The sequence below is a fragment of the Fukomys damarensis genome, unplaced genomic scaffold (genome assembly GCF_012274545.1).
Source record: "Fukomys damarensis isolate Sample0158 unplaced genomic scaffold, DMR_v1.0_HiC HiC_scaffold_36, whole genome shotgun sequence".
NCBI lineage: Eukaryota > Metazoa > Chordata > Mammalia > Rodentia > Bathyergidae > Fukomys > Fukomys damarensis.
Genome location: NW_022900948.1, coordinates 14,970,678 through 14,983,066, shown reverse-complemented (window position 1 = coordinate 14,983,066; position 12,389 = coordinate 14,970,678). Strand labels below are relative to the sequence as shown.

General features: G+C 39.8%; 1 protein-coding gene across 1 annotated transcript in view; it reads right to left on the bottom strand.

Moving 5' to 3' along the window:
- The window catches only part of Polr1e (RNA polymerase I subunit E), a 24,508-nt gene continuing 12,119 nt past the window's right edge, over window positions 1-12,389 (bottom strand). The window contains exons 8-12 of the mRNA XM_010619405.2: window positions 12,070-12,166; window positions 4,126-4,259; window positions 3,150-3,231; window positions 2,250-2,381; window positions 1-877 (exon numbers count right to left, since the gene is read on the bottom strand). Of these exons, the coding sequence (XP_010617707.1) occupies window positions 721-877; window positions 2,250-2,381; window positions 3,150-3,231; window positions 4,126-4,259; window positions 12,070-12,166 (602 nt within the window). The 3' untranslated portion in view covers window positions 1-720. The remainder of the gene's footprint in view (window positions 878-2,249; window positions 2,382-3,149; window positions 3,232-4,125; window positions 4,260-12,069; window positions 12,167-12,389) is intronic.

Below are 12,389 nucleotides of genomic sequence, written 5' to 3'. Positions count from 1 at the left end.
TTTTTTTTTTTTTTTTTTTTTTTGGCCTTGAACTCCTTGCTTTCAGTCACAACCAGGTAATCCTTTGGTATTGTGGGGACAGACAGCCTAGCCTCTATCCACGGGTCCTTTAGCAAACTAGGAGCTTCACTGCCAGTTGTCCTGCTAGCAAAGCCTGCATCCAAATAGCAGGTGAAGGCACTGGTTGACCATCAATGCTTTCCAATAAATTAATTTCTCGTCCCACTTGGCTAACTTCCCCATTATGTGACCTTACCCAGGCAGAAAAACTGGGATTATCACTTCTTGACTTGGCTCCACCTTATTAGAACAATCTATAAGTAGCTTGTCTTGACAGCACCCTCCTACTGGTGACCCACAGCTCCTGATGAAGCTGGAAGCCAAGTTTTCTCAGCCCTGCTATGCTAGATTCTCACACCTACTGCACTGGCCTTTCAAGACTCAGATGTGGCTCAGGGTTCAGCCCGGTGAAATCTTAGGACTTCTCAGACCCCACTGTCACAAATCCCACACATGCAAACATGAGAAACATCTGCCACTTACAGTGACACAAGAGGGAGATGAAGTCAGTCTGGCCATCACTTTATATTTCTACATAAAACAGGCATGACTGAGATGTTGGCTTCTGACTACTCATGCTGAGGCAAGAGTCCTTTCATTTCCTTTTCTAGCAGTGACTATGAGGTGGCCAAAATGGCTGCCTGGAAAGCATACATATATTTACATCTTCTTCCGCTTTGACTGGTGGTTTGAGGTCTGAGCTGGAGGCAGTGGGATGGACAGAGTGCCCAGCCTATGATCTTCTTCCCTGCCAGGTAACAATGACACCTTTCTTTTAGCGATCTTCAACCTCATGGCTTTAGCTATCTCAATCATCCTAGGAAGAAATAAACAACAAATGGAGAGATACATTTAGGGAGGTTTGGCAAGAGGGAGAAACACATTCATGCTCCCAGGCCATGAAGACAGGATCCTCAAACTGGCTGGTAGTAACAAGTCCCCAGCAGAGGTGCAGAAAGAATGCTTTCTCTCCCCCAGAGCTAACAAACAGACAATTTAATGTGCTGCTATCAGAATATCCACTCAGGTTATGGAAAACCAGGTTCTCTAGATCTTACTAATAATTATCTTTACCACCTATAATTAAACTATAAAACCATCGTGATTGAGCACTTCCTATAGAATTTGACAGGGTCCTAACTCCTGTTCACTTTTATTTTTCAACCTCATTGCCTAAGGCGACAGGTTTATGAACCACCCTTAGAATAAACCCTCCATGAGGGCTGTGAAGTACAAAGGCTCTCATAGAATACAATCTAGGAACTGGGCTTGGTAGTGCATGTCTGTAATCTCAGTAATTGGAAAGCCAATTGGCCTCCCAAGGCAGGAAGATTGCTGTGAGTTCAAGGCCAGGACGAACTACACAGCAACCCTGTTTCACAAAATAAATAAATAATAAAAATACAATCTGGGCCTTGCCTGTCAGATGTCTCTCATCCATTGATGAAGGATCCTGAGGGGCTCTGCCTCCTCCTGTACAAATCTCTAGCAAGACTGGAAGGAGCCTGAAAGGTTCTCTACCAGCTATCCCCATCCAGTCAGAGAAACACAAATACGGAATCCCTGGTAACCAACAGTTCCACCTTGCCTTGAACACATCCCCTGCACCCCTTCCATAAACTCTTAATTGTTTTTTTTTTTTTTTTTGTACCAGGGATCAAACTCAGAACCTTGTGCTCGCAAGTGGGCAGCAGCACAACTGAGCTAAATCCCCAGCCACTTTCCATCGACTCTTAAAACTCTGCTTGCTAAGCTGGAAGTAGGTTCTCCTATATTCCTGCCCCTAAGCTCACCCCTCAGAACTGTGTAGAATTCCTCTCTTCAGAGGAAGCAATTCAGAGAACAGAGGATGCTTTGTTATTCAGAAACAGAATGCTATAGAAAGACTCAGGTTCTGTAGCTCAGCAACTCCTCTTGGGAAAGTCATTACTTTTCTGGACTTCAATTCTTCCACTTTCCACTGTCTTTTAGAGAAATTAATGAAGTAACATTGAAAAATTTAATATGGTGCCTAACAATGAGAAACACTCAATAACATCTAGCCATTCATTCACTCACTGAAAACTGTCCGTCCTCCGGTCCCATGTTTTTCCCCACCCCTATCCCCTATGATGGTGCCCCATGCTTTCCAGCGGTGCAAGAATTACATCAAGCACCCTGCATGAAGCCTTTTGTTCTGTTGCGCTCACCTTTTCTCACTGAGTTTCAGGTCTCTCTGTAACACTGTCAGGTCAATCTGGAAGTCATTCATGTGCAAGGCAAGTATGATCACATAGGCAGTGATCTTTGCTTTCATAGAATTTGAAATTATATTCCGTAATCTGTAAAATCAACAGCAGTAAAGAAATAAATTCTAAGAACAAAATAAGAACATCCAAACCCATTCCCTTTGCATACATTGTCTTCCCAACTTGAAGAAAGTAAAGGAATTTGAGCAACATTCCTTATTCCTTCCAAAGTGCCCAAGCCTCACATAGCAGGGAGCCAACCCCAGCATTTCCCTCTGAGTGGACAAAGAAAATTGTGCTCCTTTCCCCCAGGCAGTGCTGGAGCACTGCACTCATGAGGAGGATCCTCTGAGTCAGTCCCTGCCTTCTTAGCTGGGTTATCAGGACAAGTCACCCTAAATTCAGATGCTACTTCTTCCAGGTATATCCAGGAGCAGGGAACACACTGCAAGCCAAGGAGTGGAAAGAAACCCAGGGTGCTGTGTGGGGTTCTTTCCCCAAAGTCACCACCCTGCCTGCCCTTTCCTGCGATACTGTCGTTCCACGGGACACTCATTCTGTGGGTTATTAGGAGGAATTCCTCAAAAAAAGTATGTAAAGGGAAGTAAGACTTTACTGCAGGACTTCTCATACAGCCTTTAATATCCTAAAAAGATAAAGTGAACTTTTCCAAGGATAGAGTACATAATTCATAGCATGTCTTCAATTTAGTTAACCCCAGAAACTGGCCAAATGACACCAATTTCTTCAGCACTGTGTACCTGTGGTCACACAATTGCACCCAAGCCCCAGCTACTCACTCCCGCCCCACACCTGCTTTCTTCTCCACAGGCAAAAAACCCAGAAATCTACCTGTCTCACCTGCCATTACTGTAAGTCAAGCAGGTAAACTGCTTCAGCAGTTTGGTGTTGATGATGTGGGGGATTCCAGGCCCCAGGGCACCTACAACACAAAGCAGTATCTGATCATTTTCTTGAAAAACTCTCAAGCCATGCCTCATACATGAGCTAGGGAAAGAGGTCAAGAGCTGGGCCACTATAATGATCACAACCAACAGGGTCAGAGAAGCAGGCTCCCAAGATCCAGACAGGCACTTTAAAATGAAAATATGCTCAGGTGTGCTTCACATGCTGATCAGACATGCACAGGAAATATTTATGACGGGCCCCTGAGAAGACAGAAAGAACAAACTCCAGTGAGGCCTAAAGACAAGAATTAAAATAGGTTACAGAGGGAAGCCCAGAAGAGAGGAAGGTACGCTGGAATGTAAAAAAAAAAAAAAAAAAAAATGAAGCAAACACTGCAAACATGAACACAGACCCCTGGGCATACACATCCTGCTGGGTTTGCAGTTGTTGATGGATGTGTGACTGCCACATCAGGTGACACTGGGATTACCATGAGAAATGGACCCTGTCTTCTAAAATGACACAACACAAACCTGCCTTGAACCTTCACAAGTAAAACCAATTTTTCTTTCTGCATAATTAATGTTTATTCTAATAGTTCCTTAACATTTCCATTTTATTAGACCTGGATATACTGTACTTTGCCTAAGGCAGAACGGGAATAATGAATGTTAATTAGCTCTGGTAGCCCCTGAGCAATCACAATCCAACCTGTCTCCATTTCCAGAAGAGGAAATAGAGATCCAGACAGAAGGAGAGCAGAGGCTGGTGAGTCCTTCAACTTTCAGCAGCACTGCCAGGAACTGCTCTGCTGTACAGTCAAAAATTAAGGGTTGGGCAGACATATCTTTTCTTCTCTCATTAGAATTAATTGAGAAGTACAAATAAACTGGAAATAACTACAGCAAAATGTCTATCATGGACTTACTTTTCCCCTTTATCGCTCTCTGAGCTCGAAATTTGATGAGGGTATCTAGAAACCATATACACCGGGCATGGTGATCTCTGCTCTCCTCATTTAATGGCAAAGACTTCAGTGCTTCTATGACAAAGGAGCAGTGGCTGAAACAAGGCAACGAAAGAAAGGAATATGTCAGGGTTAAGACAAGCTTTGTCAGTAATCGTCTCTCTACAATGTGAGCAGAGACACTTCCCTTCCTCCCCCATACATACACAATTCTTTTAACAGGAAGGCTATGGTGTAGTGCAAGGGGCTGTGAAAAGCCAGACAGAAAATATATTAGGCTTTGTGGGCATACAGACTCTTGGAACTACTAATCTCTGTATTGTATTGTAAAAGCAGCCAGAGACATTACTTATGTGACTTAATGGTACTGTATTTCAATAAAACTTTACTTACCTTCTTTTCATAGGCAGCAGGCCAGAAAAGGCCACAGTTTATAGACTGCTGGGTTAGTGTAAACTCTAGAGTCAAAATGACTGGGCTTATGTCCCCTCTCTATTATCAATGGCCTGAGCAAGTTTCTTTACATCTCTGTGCCCTGGCTTCTTCATTTATAAACAGAGACCAATGATAAGTGCCCTCAACCTTGACTTTTTCTGTATTAAAAGAGATACTGCGATAAGAGGAAAGGCATGCTTGCTGTTGTTCACTGCCTCTTGCCTGCTCTGCTATGAACTGTTTCTCTTCTGCCATGCCACCCTGCCTTGGAGCCAGGTGACTACGGACTGAAACCTCTACAAATTATGACCTGACCCACAATGAACCTCTGAACAAAAAAGGCTACCTTGGGCTGGAGACGTAGATCAGTGGTTCCAGGGACTGCCTCACAAGCACAAGGGCCTGAGTTCGATCCCTGGTATCCCCCGCAAAAAAGGCTAACTTAATGAGATTATCTCTCAAGAAGAAGAACAAAAAGACTACAAGAAAGAAGGTATGTATTTGATGGTGGATCTCTAAAACCATAAAGGAGCAGAGGAAGGTGCCAAAGAAAGAAAATGAAGTGAAAAGAAGATTCTGGAAAATAAAAGACATTAAGACCGTAACAGCTTCCCTGTCCACCCCTCCAACCTAACACACCAGAGGAGTGCAGCAGCAGCTTGCGAATCTATGGTAGGTCCACCCCTGCGATCCAGCATGCCAGAGGCACCCAGCCGTGTGGCCACCAATACAGCAGTGTTCATGTCCCCCCCACCAAAAAAAAAAAAAAAAAAAAAAAAATAAAAAAAAAAAAAAAAAAAAAAAAAAAAAAACAGAAAGAGGGCCTCTCTGAGGCTCCTAGATGAAAATTGAAGCCCAGTGGAAAAGTGAAGAAAATCTGCAATAAAGGCACACCACACCACCATAGCTGTCCTCCCTGGTATAATGAAAATGAGACTGCCTCAGAGACACTAGATACTCAAAACCTAAAGACCAGCTATATCTGGGAGATTGAAGTATCAACCCAGGAATTAAACCAAGGACAGGACCAACAACAAAAATAGAAACAAGAAAGAATTTAAACAAGACACAGACATCCACCCCAACAAAGCTAAACTTGGGGGAAATGACATGGAAAAGTTTGACATCAACCATCTGGATACCCTGAACCTAGGAAGTAAAACATAGAAGTAAAAACAAACAAACAAACAAAAAAAAAACAAACAGATGAATGAGGCTCTAGAAAAATTCAAAACAAAAGTAATTTCCCAGATAACCACAGAGATAGTGCGAATAATGAAAGACATGTTTAGAGACTCTAGAACAGAAACAGATAAAAAAAATAGATGAGCTCAGGACCATGATGGAAACCATGAATGCCCAGCATAGGAAAGAAATGGAGGGCCAGGGATTTAGCTCAGTGGTTCCACTGCCTGCCTTGCAAGCACAAGGTCCCAAGTTCAATCCCTGGTACCAAAAAAAAAAGAAAGAAAGGAAAGGAAAGAAATGGAAACTATGAATGCCAACATAAGAAATGGAATCCATGAAACAGATTCAAACAGATATCCAGAAGATTAAAAACTCTATAGAAAGCATTCGCAGAAGGATGAACAAATGTGAAGACAGAATTTCAGGTATAGAAGATAGAGAGATCTCTTAAAAACAGCAAGAGACCATGAAAAATCAATCCAAAAACTCTTAGATGATGCAAAGAAGAATGATAGGAAGACTGATAGGAATCCATGAAGTAGCAGGAGAAAGTTCAAATGACATTAAAAAAAAAACTGTTCACAGAATTAATGACAGAAAACTTCCCAAACAGCAGGGAAGAATCTGACATATAGATAAGTGAGACATATAGGAGTCCAACTAGCCATGATCAAAAATAATCTACATCTAGACATATAATAGTCAAGATCCCAGAAACCTAACAGAAGAACAAAATACTACAAGCTGTTAGAGAAAATAAACAAATCCCATGCAAAGGAAAGCATCACAGCAGACTTTTCAACACAAACACTCAAGTCAATGAGAGCCTGGAGTGAGGTATTTCAAGTCCTAAAAGAAAACAACCTCCAACCTACAGTGATGTATCCTGCAAAACTACCTTTCAAAATTGAGGGGGAAACAAGATACTTCCATGACAAAGAACACCTGAAAATATCATGAACACCAAACCAGCACTCCAAACATTTCTAAACAATATCCTAGAAAAAGAAAATAAAGACCCACAACTCCAAAAGGGCCAACAGAGCAAATATACATGCAAGGCAAGAAATTAAAGGGAGAGAGGGAAAAATAAAAAATAAAACAACCAACAACAGGAAAATAACATGACAATTAAAATTCAATACATAGCAGTTATAACCATCAATGTTAATGGCCTTAGTTCACCAATCAAAAGAAACAGGCTGGCAGAATGGATTAAGAAGCAAAATCCAGGGGCCAGGGATTTGGCTCAGTGGCTCCGTCACCTTCCTCGCAAGCAGAGGCCCAAGTTTGACCCCCAAGTACCAAAAAAAAAAAAAAGAGAGAGAAGAAGCAAAATCCAACAATATGCTGTATACAAGAAACCCATTTAATCCACAAAGAAATTTACAGACTGAGAGTAAAATGATGGAAAACAGTTCTCCATGCAACAGGAGCCCAGAAAAAAGAAGGGTAGCTCTCTTATTTGCAGACAGAATAGATTTCAAGCTAATTAAGAGAAACAAAGAAGGCCACTACATCCTTGTAAAGGAAACAATACAAGAGGAAGAAATGATAATCATGAATATATATGAACCAAATAGTAATTCTCCCAACTATACAAAACAAATATTAATGGATATGAAAAACGAAATAAGCACTGATTGTAGTGGGGGACCTCAATACTCCAATGACACAAACAGATCATCTAGACAAAAAAATCAACAATGAAATAACACAACTGAACCAAGCCTTAAAACAAGTAGACTTAGTAGATGTCTACAGTGTTACACTCCATAAAATCAGAATACACATTCTTTTCAGCTGCACACAGGTCATTCTCCAAAACAGACCACATACTAGCTCATAGAACATGCTTAAGTAAATGCAAAGGAACTGAAGTTATCCCCTGTATATTATCAGACCATAGTGCAATTAAATTGGAGATCAATAGCCTAAGAAACTGCAAGAACTTCACAAACACACTGAAATGAAATAACATGGTGTGGAACAACCACTGGGTCACAGAGAAAATTAAAGAAGAAATTAGACAGTTTCTACAATTAAATGATAATGCCAATACAACATACAGGAATCTATGGGACACAATGAAAGCAGTTCTACAAGGGAAATTCATAGCAGTAAATATCCATATTAGGAAAACAGAGCAAGCTCAAATAAAAAAACCTAATGTTTAACCTTAAGCTTCTAGGAAAAGAAGAGCAAGACAAGCCCAAAGCTCCTATAAGGGAGGAAATTACAAAGACCAGAGCCGAAATTAATACAACGATGACTAAGAGAACTACACAAAAAAAAAAAAAAAATAAATGAATTGAAGAGTTGTTTTTTCTAAATAAATAAAATCGATAAACCCTTAGCCAATCTTATTAAAAAAAAAAAAAAAGGAAAGAAAAGACTCAAATTCATGCAATTAGGAATTGCATATGAAAAAGGTGAAGACACAACAGATCCAGCAGAAGTCCAAATCAATACTTACTTTGAAAACATGTACTCCAATAAAATGGAAAATACGGAAGAAATGGACAGATTCCTAGATACATATGAACTTTCAAAGTTGAACAAAGAAGATAGAAAATGTTTAAACAACCCCAATTACATTCAATGAAACTGAAAATGTAATTAAAACATTACCAACAAAGAAAAGCCCAGGTCCTGATGTCTTCACTGCTGAATTCTACAAGATATTTAGAGAAGAACAATTGCCACTACTCTTTAAAACTCTTCAATGAAACTGAAAGGGAAACAATACTTTCAAATTCATTCCTGGAAGCAAGTATTACTGTGATTCCCAAATCAGGGAAAGACCCAATCAAAAAAGAGAACTACAGCCCAATCTCCCTAATGAACATAGATGCAAAAATCCTCAATAAGATACTGGCAAGCAGAATACAGATGATCATCAAGAAGATCATACACCCTAACCAAGTTGGATTTATCCCAGGGATGCAAGGATGGTTCAACATATGTAAATTCAATAAATGTGATACACTATATCAACAGAGTCAAGGACAAAACCCATATGATAAGGGCCAGGGATTTAGCTCAGCGGTTCGGTGGCCTGCCTCGCAAGCACAAGGACCAGAGTTCAATCCCTGGTACAAAAAAAAAAAAAAGATAGTCTCAATAGATGCAGAAAAAGCATTTGACAAAAATCAACATCCATTCATGATAAAAACCCTACAGAAAATTGGAGTAGGTGGTCTTTATCAATCTTACGAAGGAGACAAAAGACCTCTACACTGAAAATTACAGCACTCTGAAAAAAGAGATAGAAAAGGATATAAGAAGATGGAAAGACATCCCTTGCTCCTGGGTAGGAAGAAACCAACATAGCGAAAACTGCCATACTTCCAAAACTTCTATACAGATTCAATGCAATCCTGATTGAAATCCCAATAGGGGGCTGGGGATTTAGCTCAGCAGTTCAGTGGCCTGCCTTGCAAGCGCAAGGACCCAAGTTCAATCCCCGGTACCAAAAAAAAAAAAAATCCCAACAGTATATTTCACAAAACTAGAGAAAACAATCCAAAAATTCATTTGGAACCAGAAGAGACCTAGAACAGCAAAAACCATACTAGGCAACAGAGACATGGCAGAGGGTATCACAATTCTCAACTTGAAAGTATACTACAAAGCCACTGTGATAAAAACAGCATGGTACTGGCAAAGAAACAGACCCGAGGATCAGTGGAATAGATTAGAAGATGCAGAAACAACACCAAACATACTGATACCTCATCCTTGACAAAGGAGCCAACCATCCTCACTGGAGGAAAGATAACCTCTTTAATAAATGGTGTTGGAAAAACTGGCTTTCAACTTGCCAAAGATTAAAGCTAGACACCTATCTTTCACCATGAACAAACTAAAATCCAAGTGGATTAAAGATCTAAATATCACAACAGAAACACTAAACTTACTGGAAAGTAAATTAGGTAGAACTCTCGAAGACAGTGGGATAGGAGAAGACTTTATGAACAAATCTTCAGTAGCATGAGAACTTGCACAAAGAATCAACAACCAGGATATCATTGTATTAAAAGTTTTTGCAGTGCAAGAGAAATCACCAACAGAGCTAAGAGACAACCTACAATGTGGGAAAAAAATTTTTACCAGCTACTCCTCAGACAAAAGACTACTATCTAGAATATAAAAAAAAAAAAAAAAAAAAGACACCCCCCAAATACAAAGACCCGATTCAAAAATGGGCATCTGAAAAGAACAGACATTTCTCAGCAGCAAATAAATATATGAAAAAATGTTCAACGAAATTGGTCATTCAAGACATGCAGATGAAAACAACACTGAGATTCCACCTCACCTCAGAAAGAACGGCTGCTATCAAGAAATCAACCAATAACAAATACTGCTGGTGCCGGGGGAGAAAGGAACCCTTCTCCATTGTTGGTGGGAGTGCAGACTGGTGCAACCACCGTGGACATCAATATGGAGATACCTCAAAGAACTAGGATTATGGGGCCAGAGATTTAGCTCAGTGCTTCTGCCACATGCCTTGCAAACACAAGGACCTGAGTTCAATCCCCGGTACCAAAAAAACCCCAAAAAAACTAGGATTAGAGGTTCCATTTGACCCAACCATCACTCTGCTGGCTATCATTCTACAAGAATTAAAAGAATCATATCACAGTGATATATATGTACCCATATTTATAGCAGCACAGTTCATAATAGCTAAAACTCGGAAACAACCCAAATGCCCATCAGTTGGAAAACGTTATATAAAATGGAGTACTACTCAGTAGTAAAGAATGAGAAACTAGAAACATTTATAGTTAAATGGATGCACATTGAGGCTATACTCTTTTTTTGGTACTGGGGATTGAACTCAAGCCCTTGCGCTTGTGAGGCAGGCAGAACCACTGAGCCAAATCCCTGGAACTTGAGGCTATACTCTTAAGTAAAATAAATAGGTCCACACTTTAGTAAATACTGAATAGCTTCTCTGGAATGAAAAACTAAAAGTGCATGGGCCAGGGACTTAGCTCAGCGGTTCTGCTGCTTTGCAAGTGCAAGGACCCGAGTTCAATCCCAGGTACCAAAAAAAAAAAAAAAAAAAAAAAAAAAAAAAAAAAAAAAAAAAAAAAGAAAAAAAGAAAGAAAGAAAAACTAAAAGTATAAATAAGGTTCCAAAGGTATAAATGAGAAGGTGAAAGAGGAAGAAAATGGCTAAAGGGGGAAATGAGAAGGGAAGGAAGAATGGAAATAAGGGAAAAGAAAAAATATGAAAAAAATGGAAACAAAGTCTTTGTAAATAGTAAAGGGAGGCAGGGGTATGGGGAAAAAATAAGAACTAACATATATCATGTAAAAGGTGCAAGATCCCAATGATAAATGTAACTGTACTGTTTGCTTTAAATGTACCAATAAACTTAATGAAAAAAAAAAAAGAGTGACTGCAAATAAAGCAACTACAAAAGTAAGTGGCACAAAGTGAAAGAATTAGCTATTATTTTTATGTACTGTTCTACTACCATCAAGATCCTGGATTTGCAGAGATATAAAGGCTCTTCAAGGTTATCTCATACCAGCCTTCATTTTACTAACAGAAAAATTTAAAGCTTAGAAAGGGAAGACCACACAGTATATCAGATTTCTATCCCAGAGTTTTTCTTGCCCTTGAATCATAATCAGAACAACTAAGAACCAGTAATACACCTTTTTGGAAATGGACTATGTAGAGAGAGAAAAAAAAAATCTCATTTTTCCAATGCTTTCGATTTCAATGACCAGTAAATCTTCAAAAAATTAGGAGAGTCAATTTCAGATTGACAAGATTTCTCAAGATGAATTATTAAAAGAAAACTTCAGAAGCAAAAAAATTCTACCATTATAAAAAGTTTTAATGGCAAAAAAGGGAAAAGGAAATAATCTCTGAATTAAATTATATGACATTTAAAATATGTAAATTTAACTTTATATTATTACAGAGAAGTTATCACTTCAGTGGGCAGCCATTCCTAGGTCACCATGTGGACAATGCCACTGACAATCAGCACCAGCATAACCCTGGGATAACAGGTCCAATTGTGGTCCTCAGCTCTTAACAGGGCCTCACCACCCTCTGGGCAGCTGCAGGTTCCCATCAGAAGCCAACTCCCTCCCTTGAACTCATCCACAGTTCCTGGGAACTCAGGGTCAAGAAGACATTAGCTCATTCATAGATTCCTCCTCACCAAACCCTAAAGTCCCACACTGTATGTCTGACTCCTGTTGGTTCCCAACACCACTCCCCAGGGTCCCTATCCGCCCAAATGTGAGCACCTGTTCTCTTCAATCATCTTCAGTATCTCTTCTGATGTCACCTTCCTGAAAGCTTCAGATGGGCCCTCAAGAGCATCATACTCCACAGGGGATAGGACTAGTTTCAGGTCAAGAAAACAATCTCTCCAAAATGAAATATCCAACTCATCTTAACAGTGACCTCACTTCAGGAAAGCTACAGCTTACAGGGGAAGGGACTCAGCCAATCTAAGAGGGCCAAGTATAGGGACTCTAGCCCAGTATGTTTCCTGCTTGGTCTCTTGGTCTCTCTCTCTCCTTCTTCCCTCTCCGTTTTTTTTTTTTTTTTTTTTTTTTTTTTG